This window comes from Macrosteles quadrilineatus, unplaced genomic scaffold (genome assembly GCF_028750875.1).
Source record: "Macrosteles quadrilineatus isolate MER2022 unplaced genomic scaffold, UCM_ALF_1.0 Scaffold_2__2_contigs__length_208266976, whole genome shotgun sequence".
Lineage (NCBI taxonomy): Eukaryota > Metazoa > Arthropoda > Insecta > Hemiptera > Cicadellidae > Macrosteles > Macrosteles quadrilineatus.
Window position 1 is genome coordinate 165,839,185 of NW_026542595.1, and position 17,338 is coordinate 165,856,522.

At 32.5% G+C, this 17,338-nt stretch overlaps 1 protein-coding gene across 1 annotated transcript; it reads left to right on the forward strand.

Annotated features, from left to right (window-relative positions):
* The first annotated feature begins 1,237 nt into the window (after positions 1-1,237).
* LOC128985111 (uncharacterized protein K02A2.6-like) lies at positions 1,238-16,365 on the forward strand. The gene is made up of 2 exons (XM_054404492.1): positions 1,238-1,763; positions 16,295-16,365. The coding sequence occupies exons 1-2, from the start codon at positions 1,238-1,240 to the stop codon at positions 16,363-16,365; spliced, it is 597 nt and encodes a 198-aa protein (XP_054260467.1).
* Positions 16,366-17,338: the final 973 nt, after the last annotated feature.

Genomic DNA, 17,338 nt, shown 5'->3' on the forward strand with positions numbered 1-17,338 from the left:
GTATGAAACTATAGAAGACGCATTACAATCAAAGATAGAGAAGTTCAAATGTCAAAGCTATGATGAGTCTAGTAGGTGGGATGATTATGAAGCACATTTTCTATTGTTATGCAAGGTAAAAGGATTGGGAGAAGATTCTCAGAGAGCAGAGGATGCTCGAAGGGATCTTTTGCTTGCCTATGTGGGTCCTGCACCATTAAGAAAAGTTTCAAACTTTCTGCTGCCTTTAAAAGTACATCAGGCTACGTGGGCAGAACTAGTTAATGGTTTCAGGTAAGTATACAGAGCTAGTAAAACTATATTTTCAGCTAGAATGGAATTTGAAAAATGTATCAGAGAAAATAGTGAAAGTCTTTCAGAATTTGTAATACGTTTGAAAAATTTAGCAGATTTTTGTAAGTATGAGAACAAGTTTGATGAAAGAATAAGAGATAGATTTGCTGGAGGTATAAATTTTCCAGAGTTTGAAGTAGAAATTAGACAACGATGGCCTGATGGGGTAAAAGAAAATGGTGACAAGTTAACATCTAAAGATGTTTTTGAACTGGCCACTTCAATGGAAAGAGCTCGTCATGAGATATTCAAGAATAATGATAAAGAGTTGGAAGTATCACAAGTAAGAAGAAACAATAAGGAGTTTAAAAGAGAAGTGAAATACAATGAAAAGACAAATCATCCATGTAGTAGATGTGGAACAAAGCATGAATTTGGTAAATGTCCAGCCTATCAACAAAAGTGTTTGAATTGTACAAAAATAGGACATTTTGCTAAGGTATGTCGGCAAAAACGAGTGAATAATTTGCATGAAAAGTCAGAAGATGAAGAATCTGAATCGGACTCACATGACACGAGGATAAACGATGTTAAAAAGGAAAGAAGACATTTTTGTAAAGCACGTATTCATTTAAAGTTAAATAAGGTAGCTACAAACATGGAATTTGACTCTGGAGCTTGGGCCTCAATGATAGGTGCTCTTTGGGAGAAAATTGGTTCACCAAGACTTGATAAGAATAATTCAAAATACGTGGCATATGGAAACAATATTTTAGATATACTTGGTGAATGTTATGTCAATGTTTCAGTAGGTGATGAGACACGTAGATTAAAAGTAGCAGTAGTAAATGGAAATGAGAAACCGCTGTTTGGTTTACCATGGATATTAGCCTTTAATATGAACCTCCCTCCTCATGTTACTATTAGTAAAGTAAAATGTAAGCAGAATCATAATCAATATAAGATGGATGATGTGAGGGTTAAGGAAGTACTAAAAGAATTTGAAGATGTGTTCTCTGAAGAGCATGGGAAAATCAAGGGTTATAAAGCACGAATTCACGTTCGAGAAGATGCAAACCCTCAACATTTTTCAGCGCGCAGGGTTCCGTTTCCCTTGAAAAAACGAATTGAGAATGAACTTACAAGACTTGTAAATGAGGATATCATTGAAGAGGTAGATCCTGCTGCTCCACCTATTCCCTGGGCTACCCCAACAGTTAATGTAGAGAAGAATGATGGTTCAATAAGAATTTGTGGAGATTTCCGAGTCACTTTGAATCAAAATTTGGTTCCAGAAAATGCAATTATTCCGACATTTGAGGAACTAACAAACAAAGTTGCAGGCGGAAAAGAGTTTTCCAAGATAGTCCTACGAGATGCATACCTACAAGTGGAGGTTGCAGAAGAACATCGAAAGTATTTAGTGATAGCAACGCATAGTGGATACTATAAATACAAACGTTTACCTTTTGGGATATCATCTAGTCCAGGTATTTTCCAAAGATATATGGAAAGACTCTTAGCTGGGATACCACAGGTTGGAGTTCTTCTGGACAATATTATAATAACTGGAAGGAATAAGAACGAGCATTTACGAAATTTGAGAGAGGTTTTGAAACGAATGAAAGAAGGAAAAGTGTTGGGAAAAAGGGAAAAATTTTTGGAAAAAGGGAAAAAGTGTTGGAAAGAAGGGAAAAATAATTTGTGAAAACGGGATAGAGGGAAAAGTGTTGGGAAAAAAGGAAAAATTTGGGGAAAAAGGGAAAAATGTTGGGAAAAAAGGAAAAATAATTTGTGAAAACGGGATAAAGGGAAAAGTGTTAGGAAAAAGGGAAAAGTTTTGGGGAAAAGAGAAAACTGTTGGGAAAAAGGGAAAAATAATTTTTGAAAACGGGATAAAGGGAAAATTGTTGGGAAAAAGGGTAAAATAATTTGTAAAAACGGGATAATGGGGAAAAATAAATTTGAAAAAGGGGAAAAAGGAAAAAACAATTTGGGAAAGTGGGGTACAGGGAAAGTGTTGGGAAAAAGGGAAAAATAATTTGTAAAAACGGGATAATGGGGGAAAATAATTTTGAAAAAGGAAAAAGGAAAAAACAATTTGGGAAAACGGGATACAGGGAAAAAGTTTGGGGAAAAGGGAAAATAATTTGTGAAAACGGGATAAAGGGAAAAGTGTTGGAATAAAGGGAAAAATAATTTGTAAAACGGGATAAAGGGAAAAGTGTTGGGAAAAAGGGAAAAATAATTTGTGAAAACGGGATAAAGGGAAAAGTGTTGGGAAAAAGGGGGAAATTTTGGAAAAACGGGATAATGGAGAAAAATAATTTTGAAAAAGAGGAAAAAGGAAAAAACAATTTGGGAAAACGGGATACAGGGAAAAGTGTTGGGAAAAGGGAAAAGTGTTGGGAAAAGGAAAAAATAATTTGTAAAAACGGTATAAAGGGAAAAGTGTTGGGAAAAAGGGAAAAATAATTTGTGAAAACGGGATTAAGGAAAGGTGTTGGGAAAAAGGGAAAAGTGTTGGGAAAAGGAAAAATTTTTGGGAAAAAAGGAAAATTAATTTGTGAAAACGGGATAAAGGGAAAAGTGTTGGGATAAAGGGGAAAATAATTTGAGAAAACGGGATAAAGGGAAAGGTGTTGGGAAAAGGGGGGAAATTTTGGAAAAAAGGGAAAAGTGTTTGGAAAAAGGAATAAATAATTTGAGAAAACGGGATAAAGGGAAAAGTGTTGGGAAAAAGGGAAAAGTTTTTGGGAGAAGGGAAAACTGTTGGGAAAAATAATTTGTGAAAACGGGATAAAGGGAAAAGTGTTGGGAAAAATGGAAACATTTTTGGAAAAAAGGGAAAAGTGTTGGGAAAAGGAAAAAATAATTTGTAAAAACGGGATAAAGGGAAAAATGTTGGGAAAAAGGGAAAACTGTTGGGAAAAAGGGAAAAATCATTTGTAAAATTGGGATAAAGGAAAACATTTTTGGAGAAAAGGGAAAAATAATTTTTAAAAACGGGATAAAGGGAAAATATTTGGGAAAAAGGGAAAAATAATTTGTAAAAACGGGATAATGGGGAAAAATAATTTTGAAAAAGGGAAAAACAATTTGGGAAAACGGGATAAAGGGAAAAGTGTTGGGAAAAAGGGAAAAATAATTTGTGAAAACGGGATTAAGGAAAGGTGTTTGGAAAAAGTGGAAAATTTTCGTAAAAATGGAAAAGTGTTGGAATAAAGGGAAAAATAATTTAGGAAAACGGCATAAAGGAAAACGTGTTGGGAAAAGGGGAAAAGTTTTGGGAAAAAGGGAAAAATTATTTGAGAAAACAGGATAAAGGGAAAAGTGTTTGGAAAAAGGGAAAAGTCATTTGTGAAAACGGGAAAAAGGGAAAAGTGTTGGGAAACAGGGAAAAATAATTTGTGAAAACAGGATAAAGGGAATGGTGTTGGGAAAAAGGGAAAAATGTTTGGAAAAAGGGAAAAGTGTTTGGAAAAAGGAAAAAATAATTTGAGAAAACGGGATCAAGGGGTAAAGTGTTTGGAAAAGAAAAAATGTTGGGAAAAAGGGAAAAATAATTTGAGGTAACGGGATAAAGGGAAAGGTGTTGGGAAAAAGGGAAAAGTTTTGGGGAGAAGGGAAAACTGTTGGGAAAAAGGGAAAAATCGTTTGTAAAAACGGGATAAAGGAAAATATTTTTGGGGAAAAGGGGAAAATAATTTTTGAAAACGGGATAAAGGGAAAATATTTGGGAAAAAGGGAAAAATAATTGGTAAAAACGGGATAATGGGAAAAAATAATTTTGAAAAAGGGGAAAAAATTTGTGAAAACGGGATAAAGGGAAAATTGTTGGGAAAAAGGGAAAAATAATTTGGGGAAAAGGGGAAAAAGGGAAAAGTTTTGGGAAGAAGGGAAAACTGTTGGGAAAAATAATTTGTGAAACTGGGATAAAGGGAAAAGTGTTGGGAAAAAGGGAAACACTTTTAGAAAAAAGGGAAAAGTGTTGGGAAAAGGGAAAAATAATTTGTGAAAACGGGATAAAGGGAAAATTGTTGGGAAAAAGGGAAAAATAATTTGAGAAAACGGGATAAAGGGAAAAGTGTTGGGATAAACAGAAAAGTGTTGGGGAAAAGGGAAAAATTTTCAAAGGAAAAGGTTTGGGAAAAAGGGAAAAATTTTGGGAAAAAGGGAAAAATAATTTGAGAAAATGGGATAAAGGGAAAAGTGTTGGTAAAAAGGGAAAAGTCATTTGTGAAAACGGGAAAAAAGGAAAGATTTTGGGAAAAAGGGAAAAATAATTTGAGAAAACGGGATAAAAGGAAAAGTGTTGGTAAAAAGGGAAAAAATAATTTGTAAAAACGGAATAAAGGGAAATGTGTTGGGAAAAAGGGAAAAGTGTTGGGAAAAAGGGGAAAATAATTTTGGAAAACGGGATAAAGGGAAAATTGTTGGAAAAAAAGGGAAAAGTTTTGGGAAAAAGGGAAAAATAATTTGAAAAATTGGGATAAAGGGAAAAATTTTGGGGAAAAGGGAAAAATATTTTGTAAAAAACGGGATAAAGGGAAAAGTGTTGGGAAAAAGGGAAAAATAATTTAGGAAAACGGGATGAAGGGAAAAGTTTTGGGAAGAAGGAAAAAATAATTTGAGAAAGGGAAAAATTTTTTGGAAAAGGGAAAATTGTTGGGAAAAAGGGAAAAATAATTTGTGAAAACGGGATAAAGGGCAAAGTGTTGGGAAAAAGGGAAAAATAATTTGTGAAAACGGGATAAAGGGAAAAGTGTTGGGAAAAAGGGAAAAATAATTTGTGAAAACGGGATAAAGGGAAAAGTGTTGGGAAAAAGGCAAAAATTTTGGGGAAAAGGGAAAAGTATTGGGAAAAGGGAAAAATAATATGTGAAAACGGGATAAAGGGAAAAGTGTTGGGAAAAAGGGGGAAAAAATAATTTTGAAAAAGGGGAAAAAGGGAAAAACAATTTGGGAAAACGGGATAAAGGGAAAAATAATTTGTAAAAACGGGATAAAGGGAAAAATAATTGGACATTTAAAATGGGATTTAAACATTGATTTGGCTAAATGTCTATGCTTTGGTCATCTATATAAATAAAATTAGAGTTTTGTCTGTACATTGCTCAGAATCATACATTTTTAGGCTATTTTTACGTTTTATACATTAAAGAAGCCGAAACAAGTCTCATCTAAATTTCTGTCTGTCTGTCTGTCTGTCTGTCTGTCTGTCTATCTGTCTGTCTGTCTGACACACTCAAGATGGCATTTTACGCAATCTTCTCCAGGAAAACGAGAGTACCTATCAAGACCCAAGTCATTTTAATGTATTCACTGGATTGGCAAGAGTGTCTTTAGCCATTAAAATATGGTCTCACTACTTTGTAATTAAAATTACGGCCGTTCAAAAATGCAGTTTTGTGCGATTTTTGTCAAGTTTTCTTCCAATTTGTATCACATAATCATCTATGAAACAACGAACAGCTGTTCGGATCAAGATTATTTTTTCTAGCTGTCACTGAAATGTTTACAAATGTTGTTTACAAACACCACAACCATTTCCGATCACGTTTTGAAGGCAAATCCCATCCAAGTGAGATTAAAAACGTTTTTATTACATAAAGGATTTAATTAATCGCAAGTGGAATAATATAGTGTAACCGTAAATTAAATAACTAGGCATCATCCAGGTCAGTAACCAGAAATACAGTATGTGTATAAAATTGTTTTGGAGTTTTGATAACCAGAAAGAAGACATTGAATCAAGATTGAATCAGTGTTGTATACGGCTGGGAAACTTAAATTTACTAATGACCGTCGCCAATAGCTTAGAAACAATGTTCCACTCATTGACGGCTCTTCAATGGCGGTTGTGTAAAGTGTAAAGCAAAAAATTACAACTGCAGTGGGTGATTGTAAAAGAGGTTTACGGATGATGCTGAACTCGATTTTCCAATGTGTCACTTTCTGTTCCTACCATTGACTATATAAAGTCAATAGTTCCTACTCACCGTGTGATGCAATCGCTGGTCCATACAGCCAATAGGCCCATAGCCCTTCTCTTGGGTACGTGTGGTACGTATGCTTACCCAATTATTTATAACAACCCTTTCGACAACAATCCTTGATACCGGTACTTTTCCTTAGAATACACGGCCTACCTAGGTACTTAAGAAATAAAATTATAAACGTCCAAAAACCCAACGTTGTGTGATTTTTGTCATTTCCTTATAATGTTAATATATATACCAGCAACCATTGTTTAGAGAATACGTAATCTATTAAATAACAGAACTTATTTATGTTGTATAAGGTTTTTTTTTTAAACTGACACCGATAAGTTTACATTAAGAGTTGTTTACAAATAAAGCAATTAATGGGAAATAATTTTGATTGCCGATAACTTTTTACGAGAAAATCCAAAACCAAGAGATCAATAACCTTGATTAACGCATATAATTGGTCGGCTGTACTACAGTTCTTAACTGTAAACGTTGGTTTTTGGTACGGTACTGGTTCTTTTCCTTTTAACCTTTAGTAGCAGCAAGAATCATTTTTACGTACCAACACATCACAGTAATTTACAAATTAGTTATCGTTGGTGTTGCACCTTATTTATTACAGGCGTAGGCCTATTCAATTTAATTGATGTCTTAACTGTATAATTTTTGTTTTTTCTGTCTGGATTCCAAAATGTTATGCTAAGAAAACTATAACGCATTTTAGTAAAACATTTATTCATCAAACCATCATGAATTGTTCAAACACTTTGAACGTTGTTTATGTATCAATAGTTCGTGGCCTATTTTGGTAATTTTTATTACAAATTACCAATCTAAATCGTCTATAGTAGGCCTACTGTACTTCATTTCATATAGCAAACCGATTCTGATAGCATTTCGACAGAATTTCGAGTCATCTCCGGTCCAAGCAAATATAAATTGTTATGATCAAATTTTATGGCATTAACAAAGATTTCAAGTACTAATTTTATATGTACCTTTTTATGCTTAAAGCGTAGCAGATTCCCTAATTAAGTTCGGTATTTTTGTGTGTATGTATGATGGTAACGCATTAATGTCCTTGTTTCTCAATGTTTCACGGAAAGGACAAGAGCGCCTTGATAATGAAAATGTCAACCCGAATAAAGTGTTAAATTAAGAGGTTGAGGTAGTACCTTAAATACTTTTAACCATTATGTTATAGTCCTTTAAATTCTGAACAAAATTGTACAAATCCCATTTCCATATATTTACTCTCACCGCTTACACATGATAAAGGTTGTTGACAAACTTATGGGAGAAAGTATGTGTCAGAATGCTGATACCGTTTATTTAGTTTAATCATTGGATATAACATATGGACCAACAAGATCCGGGTGACATTTAATTGCGAAGCATTAGTTTTGGCTTGAAACTGTCAGATACTGTATTTGCGAAGGAATAGTTTTGTCAGCATATCTGAAAGTATGCAAACCAACTGCTGTGCTTTATATAAGAAGGTTTTAACTGACTATGATAAGATCCCCGTGCGTAGAACGGGCACACAGCTAGTATTATTAAGGTTTATAACACGAGCTTACAATTTAAACGCTTGTCAAAGATTGACTACAAGTATTCAATAATCAAGATCTTACTCGACTCTTTATTTTGTCTTGATTTAAGTTTACTTTTACAATAAGCATTTGAATTGCAAAATATGCAGGGCGAGAGAAATTCTTCTAACGAACCAATTTAATCAGAACATCAAACTTTTCGTGTTAAATGGTTATTTCTTTACCCTCAGAAAACATATAAGTAATATTTGTTTGTATTCAATTGGTAATTACTTTAGTTATGATTAAGCAAAGAAGACACACATGTTGGTAAGCCTTTATTCGTGGGAAACATTACCGTAACACTGATACGAGCGCATGCATATTTTCATCCCCAAATTACAATATCTAGATGTTTAGTGGTAAAATACTGCTTTACAGTAAAAGACTGCTTTGTTCAGTAGTAAAATAATATAGATCTACTAGAAACGGAATTACCTAAATAATTATTCTTTCTGGAAGACCTTCTAGAGGCAATATCCAGCAAGACTGCGTCTAAAAATAATATGTATTTTAAGCCAAACATGGTATTAAAAAAATTGTACAAAACTAAACGGTTGGTACGTCTGTTTCCGTTATTTCAAACAGCAGATTTTCATAAAAATGGAAAGTGCGTGTTAATACGTTTGTTTTAACGAGGATATGTTTTGTCTCAGTTGCTCAGTACCACGAAGCCTGTCAACAAAATCAGTGAAATTAACAAGAATCGAAGCTAATCATGGCAAAGATTTGTGAGTTTTGGCTTGTTAGTAAGCTTCAATGCTTGAAATAACTGCACTTTGTACGGGTTTTGTCTCAAACACTTGCGTAAATCTGTTTTTTGCGGTAAGTGAAAAGGTAGTTAGTTCCTTACCGGCTTTGACTGTCGATAATCTAGCTTCGATACTATTGACAGAGTCTGGCGGGAAGACGGCCCGAACTCTTCCCGGCACACAACCATACAGTTGTCGAATCGCCTCATCCAAAAATCTATGTTTTTCCGACGAAGAGCCGCCTTCCCAAATTTGGTCCAAAGTTTCGCTGAACACTATCAATAGCATTTAGTAAGAGCAAAACCTAAAACATGAGATGCTTTTTCTTGTTTCGAAGTATCCATTTGTTGGCAGGCATCGTGGTATTAATCTAAGCAACTGAAACAAAATATATCATTGTAAAAAAACGTATAAACTGTTTTTAGCGAATTTCCCATATAGGGAATAAGCTATTACCGTAGTACTCATGGTAAGAACTGGACGCGGGACCGATTTTTATTTCGTTTTGAGGTCCCTAGAGGCCACAAACACCATCCGTTCAAATTCATTTATTTATTTATTTATATGTGTCCGTCAGCACGATAACTCGAGCAAAAATGATCCGGTTTTGATGAAATTTGGTACAAATATGTAAACCTACGTTTATTCGAACGAGTTCGCTATCCAGCGTGATCGGACCATGGGAACGGGGGTTTACGGGGGATTTTATGGGGTAAAAATAGGGTTTTCCCATTTTTGACCCAAAAAACGTAAAATTTAGCAATTTCTTTCCAAACCATTTTGTAGAGCTTAAAAAACAAATAATTTAGTATATTGAAGCGTTATTATGCGCCTAATGGTTACGGAGAAAATTCCAAAAAATTGTAAATTTAAAATTCCCATGTTATTCTTATGGAGAGTAAGTAAACTGTTGTAGTTTGCTTGTTTATGAACATAACTTGATCAAATTTGGGAAATAATTTTATTTCTTACTAACTATTAACATAGAAAAACAGTTTTACCTTCCCTGATGCAGCAAACCTAAGTACTTGTTAAAATAATTCTATTTAAATCGGGAATAAATGTAATATTTTTAAGTAGACATTTCAGTGTAAATCCAATCAGTCAAATGGAAATTCGCTTAGTCTGCAGGTTTTAAACTGTTTTTTTTTCTATTCGTGTCACAATAAGCGGTTTGAAATCACGGAAACGGGCGTACAAACCATTTAGTTTTGCACCATTATTTTGTAATTATCCTGTATTAATAATAAACTAGTTGATTAGGTACTGTAGTAGAAAAAATTTCTATTATAAAGTATAGATTAATTATAAGTAATTACTTTAAAGTATAAAGAAATAAAAATTTTAAATTGCAATAAACTTTGCTGAGGCAACACTTCCACCAACTCCGCTATTATTGATGGAGTGTCAAGTAATTATTATGGATGAAGTCTAATGAGATGGTTTCGACGAGCCTTGATTTCCCTGATGTATCTTCCGTTATTTGTTTACAATTCAGTATTCAGGGTGGTGTTGTCCATTGTTATCAATCAATAGAATTATCCATCGTCAAACAAGTAACAATGGATCATATGATTATTATCTCCGTTATGCATTAGTGTATTAGTGTACGTTGATGGTTGGTCTCTAAGTTGGTATAATTAAAAATCGCCAAGCAAATGTCTGGAACCATTTGCCCTTACCTTTCTTGTACAAAAATAGTCACAAAAAATGTAATATGACTACTTTTAGTTATGAACTATTTCTTGTGAAGTGTAAAAAACATAAATATTTAAGACAAATGTAACTTTATTAGATTTTATTTTGTTTTTACTTAATGAATTGTTATATTTTTACACCAATTTTAATTAAATATAAAATATTAATTAAATATAAAATATTTAATTTGACTGTTAAAAGTTTTTCATGCCTTTAACAAACAGTTTTACCACAAAATTTACAAATTTGTACTCATAGAAAATAAGGAAACAAATCAATTATATTCGTGCACGATTAGGAGAAATTTTAAGGTAGGTAAGAAAATGTTATATTACTAATTTAAAATTAGTTTTGTATTTAGGTAGGTCTAGACTGAATGTAGGCTTAGTTAGGTATTCAGTTTGTATTTAAAAAATCTCACCCATAATTTTGCAAGATAATTTTTTTCCTTGAACTATATGGAAACAAAAATGGCCTAAAAATAAGACTGAAGAGAAATTCATAAAAAGACCTCTCAGAGTATAAAAAAAAACACTATTTATAGTCTCCTTATTTTTAAATTCATCTAATATTGTGGTGTTAAAAATTTACGCCAACACTCAAGGAGAAGTGGAAAACCCAAAGATTTCAAGTAGTTTATGGGGACAAATTAAGGATTCCTCGCTATATACATCACGGATTTGCTCCACTAGTATCATTCCACAATATTTGCACAATATTACATCCTAAATTTCTATAAAACAAATAACTATTCAACAGCTCAGTTAACTTATACAAACGTTTTTACAAACGAAACTATGTAATTTAATTAAGAACTTACAGTTTACAACCAAAAGAAGTGAATATTGCTGAAACATAAGCTCCTGTGAGTTTTTAATTGCCATATTCAGATTGTCAATGAGAATCAGAGAGTGTACATTAGGCATCAAAGGATGAGCTGCAAACATTTCATGTCCAAATCGCCCAGGAAAGCTTGGCATCGAATAGCGAATAGATACATCGTATGTGTAATAAATTAGAATTCTATCAAACTGAACTACAAGCAACGCTGTCCGAAAATTGTATGTTTCTTTTGTACGTCTAGAAAATCTTCAGAAAGATGGTTTTACGTGTTGTATTGCAAAATCATTACAAATTAAGGGCTCGCTATATTTATAAATGACAAAATAACACTCATTCACTCATGATTAGGATATCTTAAAAACTACAGACAAAAAATCTCATGGATTAGTATTAATTTATTCTGTTAATAACGAGAGTTGTTGCAAGGAAGTGTTTAAGAAAATTTGAGAAAACTCTATTATTGTTTAAGCCTAACTAATTAAATTTTTAGGCGGGATAAAAATATAATAAATCAAAGTGTATAAATTATCTTGCCTTTCCTAGAGAATTTATTAAATATGAAAAGAATAGGTCAAAACGCCTTGAGCTTTTGTAAAAGCTTATAAATATTTTTTTCTCACGTAAAATACACTTTTATACAATTAGTTTCAGCTGCAAAACATGAATAAAAAGAGTTAAAACAACACTGGTCCATTAGTAAAAACGTTTCTTGGTTATCCCTACTTGTGAAAAGCAAGCGCGAGCTCATTGTAAAAGCAAACTCAAATCAAGGTAAATTTACACGGTGTGCGTGTTTAGAATATTCATTATTTTGACGACTTAGCATTTTAACAAAGCAATTACGTTCCATATACTTTCGCAATATAATTCAAGCTTTGCTCAAAATGTGTCAAATTATTTTGCAAACGTGATTTATGAAAAGTTATCAACGCATATTTCCTGGGTTATTTTGTTTGATTTTTATTCAAAGAGATATAAATTCGGGAGCAAAAAAGTTATGATAACCAAAGTTATTCATCTCAATACAACAGCATAACAGCTAATATTTTTGAGAGAAACTTGATTTTAAAATGGGTTAAATAAATTTGATAGAAGACATTTTTAGCAGAAAAAAGGTTTATTGACTTATTTTAGGTTGGTATTTATATTTAGTAATCTATTTACTTAGTTCCGATTAGCTGTTCATATATTTTACTCGAAGTTTGAAAGACAAATTGGAACATTTACTTATACAGAGGAAAAGTAAATATATTGGTTTCAGATAGTAAAATATTATATTTTCATTTCAGTTTGTTGGGATTGATTTACTTTGACGAGCAACATGTCTATACTCAAGCTATGCCCTCATTAGCCTGGCAAATTTCAGTTTATTCTCTTTCCAACGGTTTGAACACATTAATTGCATTAGTAAGAAACATTTCTCATGTTACCACGGAATTTATACTGTTCATCTTTTCAATTGCTAAGTTGTTTCTTGCTACACCAAACAAACAAGTTTCAAATTAACTCAAATTGGAACACATCAGCTCAATTAGTAAGGATCCTGTATCATGTTGGAGTGGAGGAAAATTGTAAATGCAATGCTTTTTAAGTAAATACCTTGATATACAATTAACGAGTAGACCTACTCAATAGTAAGATATTACACTCTCAATGCATCTTGATTGTATCGAACTAAGTATTTCCATAATCTTTGAGTCGATTCTTTTAAAGTCATCGGAAATTGTGACTTTTTTAAATAACGACTACTTCGCAATTGCTCGAATTCAAGCAACAGATACACTAGTATAATTTAAAAGCAAACTCTGATATTTTTTACAAGAAATACAACGATCAGGTGTCGTCAACTAAACTGTTGAATGCTTAATGCACAAGGTACTTTAGTCGGATAATTTTTACATTAGATCGTGTGTGCTTTTCATGAGAAAACTGTATTATAAGTGAGTGATGAAAGTGCAATGGACGATGGATCTCAGTAAATCTCTCTCTTTGTGGAAATATCTCCGGATGTATCAAAGAGATATTGACCACTCAGTCACTCACAGCTGCCCAATACATCATTCAACACTGTAATGTATGTTCAGCTGTACTTTACATGACGTCATTGTAAAACATGTGACGTAATCACACACAATTTTGTAGAACATATGTGTTAAGCAAAAGCATAAAAATAGACCAACTATATTGTTACCAGTATTTTATCAGACGTTTTAAGAAGCTGTCAAAACATGCCACCTTAATTGTTTTATGACTTAACTTTCCAGCTTTATAACTTTTGAAAACAGCCTAACTCACAGTTAATCATTCAAAACTCAACCAACCATGTTAACCTATCCAGATTTTCAGCCTATGAATCATGTTTGTCATTAATTAGTTTGTGTGACTCCCTGCTTACGTTATGATTCGTAACTAATAGTTTAATCAATTCGTTTGGAAAAAAATAATTTATAAATAAAAAACCTTTTTAAAACAAAACAGAAAATAGTTTTTAAATATGTGGAGAGTATAAATACTTGTAAGATTTAAAAAGAAAAACGTGGGGTGCATGCAATAGATAATTTACAATTACCTTCACCTATTGAACTAATGTATTATTATCAATTGCATGCACCCCACGTTTTTCTTTTTAAATCTTACAAGTATTTATACTCTCCACATATTAAAAAATTATTTTCTACTTTTTAGTAAGTTTAAAAACGTTTTGTTTTAAAAAGGTTTTTTATTTATAAATTATTTTATACTTTTTCGTTTTTAATGTGTGTGGATGTTAAATCTATTTCAAGCATCCATATCAGATTAAGACAAAGGCATGTGGGAAATCTAAGGTTTATTTGAGTTTCTTTTCATTAATTATATATTAGATTGAATGTATGGCCTACATACTAACTACAAATATATCAATCTATTTAATTTATTGTTTACTTTATATAACACTATTATTATTGTCAATACATTATTATATATATCTGCAATCAGATTGTTTATCTTTACTTTGAAATGTTTGTTTGTATAAAGAATCTCATTGGTCGCTAAACCTGTACCTCTTAACCTCTGCTCTTCGAACTTTCAAATTTAAGTATTTACAGCTGACTTAAATCAATTGATATATTTACATTCTTTCAAAATTTAAACATAAAAAATTTTGGAAGCCCATGGGGCGTAGCCCAAGGGAAATATGAAAATTAAATGATATAATATTGCATTGTCATCCATTTGTGTGCTATGTTTCAAATTTCAAGTCTCTAGCTCATCAAGAACTTCGTTTAAAATTGATATCAAAATTTGTAGGAAAGCGAGCTAACAAAAACAAGCCCATAAGGGAAATATAAAAATTAAATGATATCATATTGCATTGTCATCCATTTGTGAGCTATGGTTCAAGTTTCAAGTCTCTAGCTCATCGGGAAGTATCAACAATTGCAAGAAAACGAATTAATTAAAACAAGCCCATGGGGCGTAGCCCAAGGGAAATATGAAAATTAAATTATAGAATATTGCATTGTCTTCCATTTGTGAGCTATGTTTCAAGTCTCTAGCTCATCGGGAAGTGGGTATACAATTGATTGCAAAATTTGTACCGGACAAGAAAGCAAGCTAATAAAAACGTTTTAAAAATATATCATTGTTTTTAATTATACAATAGTTATTTTTAGCTCGGAGTCACTTTTAAGTATCGAATATTAATGTGTTTTTTATAAGAAAATTAATAAATTTCATTAACAGAGACACATATGTATAACTTCAAAACTAGTACTATGACTCAAAAACCTAATTCTTGCAGCGCTGTAAAGGAATTGTCAAAAGTATCAAATTCTGCTTAATAGTCGTGGATCATATAAAAATTAATAAAAGCTATTTTATATCTTGGATTTTATTTTACTGAGAAGTGAAAATATATTACACTGCATGTTACCAAAAGAGCTGTAACAAATACGCGAAATGTTGGTCGACTTATTAAGCATCAAATAAAGGGTCTGTAAATCTCACTGTGTGTCTTGTAAATTAACTACGAAATCCGAAACTAGGGATTGACAATACAAATAGGTTATCTTATTGTATTCAATTAATTAGCGAAATGTTAAAATATTAAAATTCAAAAAGAAGAAAAATAGGGGGTTACACAAGTTTACTTCTTATTGTATCTACTCATAATTAACACTCAATATCAATGAGCCCATTCAAGTTTTAAGAGTCGTTAGAGGCTAGCGGCCATCTTGGATAATTTCAAACAACTGCTGAAGAGTTATTTATCGTCCAAAAATATTTTTTCGAACACCAAAGTGATTATAATTTAAATATCTAGTATACTGTGAGATTATAAATTTCCTTTGTAGTTCTTTAATTGTTTTATGAGTTAGAATGCCTAGGCTCCAAGGACTATTAATCTCGAATTTAACTAAATTAACTGGTAGGCATAGTGAGTTATCCTTTAGTTCTCATTAAACGTTTCATGGGACATAAAATACTCACTTGACACTTCACAGATTGTTCTTATCCTTACAATACATTCTAATCTTTGCCAGGTGCTTTGTTTATCTTAACACTCCCTCCAACAACGAAGGGCGTAACTTTGGAGGGACAACAACACTCCTGGCGGCAGTTTCTTTAATTACACGTCTTTGACTGTAAAACATTTACTATCTTGACCTCTTCGTAAGCCAAATAAAATGGAACCCTAACTTAAACTTGGGAGTCACTGTTTCACATCACCTTTTATTAATATGCTATTTTATGTTCTCCTACCGATACAAAAGTTTTTTTTTTCTTTCAGATGATTTGCTTTGTTAGCTCTCTTCTTACCCCCTCCCCTACTTTCTGCCCCACACTGGCCTCTAGGCTTGTCCATATTTTCAACCTTTCCTACCACATTCTCTGGGGCTTCGAGGGTCAATACTTTTAATGCGGCCACTGGCAGTCGAAAGCCTGCAAAATGAGGTTAGCTCTTGAACGCAGAGAGAAAGTATTGAGATTATATTTTTTTAACTATTTTTTTATTGGGTAGCCTACTGATTAGTTGGAAAGTTACTTTGTCGTAATACCACATGGCAGCTTCTTTAAAACTATATAAATAAAATATAAGAATACCCTTCACTGTAAACATGGTGTCCTGTAAGGTGACTTTGTCGACATGGGGACATTGCAGTGGAGATTGTCGGAGTGGAAGCACACTCAGTTATGGAGGTCGCTGCTGTAATAGCAAATGTTGTTGCTTGATGTGATTGTTTAAGTGCTAATCAAAGGAAGATTTTTATTCCTTTAACTGTTTTAGTTGGCATGATGCTGTGAAGGGTTTTGTATAGGCAGATAAGCCAACAAAGTGATGCAATTAAGAATTTTGCGTTAGAATGGTATAAGGTTTTGGGAGATAGATTGGCCAAGTGATGAAGATACAAAGAAGATCACGGAGACTTTAGTCGCTTCCACCATGATGTAGGGAGATCAGGGGCCAAGAGTCTAGAATATTTCAAATTTGAGATAAAGTTTTATTCTGAATAAAACCATATAAAACCTTCTCTCGCATTTGAAATATTTCTAATGAAATCATGTTTCCAGGTAACGAAATTTACAATTAAATTGTATTATAATCACCTGTCCTTGGTTACCAAGGGACAACTTTATCGACTTGACCTGATGCTTTGATAAAGTGTAATAATGTAATTTATTCTCAGGGTTCTAGGAAAACCCCGTTTGTAGCGCTGAAAATATTTTACAAATTGTTAGAATAACAATGGTTATTTGGCTATTCGTTACACATCAAAAGATATTTAATATTGACCATCTAAATTCTCAACTGCTACTCTTTTACACACATGGAAGGAATAGTTTTTTAATAGACACAAATTCACATACATGTAAGATACTGGAAGAAGGTACAGAAATACTTATGGGAGGTGTAGAGAAAGTAATACACAGAAATAACATAACATACAAACAGTGCAGATGTAAAACTTTTACTTCAAATTAAAAAAATATATATTAGCTGCTGTACCCGTGCTTCCCAACGGACAGAACGCTGAAGAAATAATTTTTTTTTAATAATTTGTATAAAATAGTTACACATTCACACTTGGTTTCAGGGAAAAAATTGAATTGGATCACTTATTTAAAAAATATATTTATTTTAAAACTAGGCTAAATTATGAGGCTACCTAGTACTAATTATAGATAAATACCTAAATAAACTTAT

Coding starts and splice junctions, on each gene's coding strand:
- LOC128985111 (XM_054404492.1), top strand. CDS start 1,238: ATGGATGATGTGAGGGTTAAGGAAGTACTAAAAGAATTTGAAGATGTG. Junction 1,764..16,294: donor TGGGATATCATCTAGTCCAG/GTATTTTCCAAA, acceptor GGGACATTGCAG/TGGAGATTGTCGGAGTGGAA.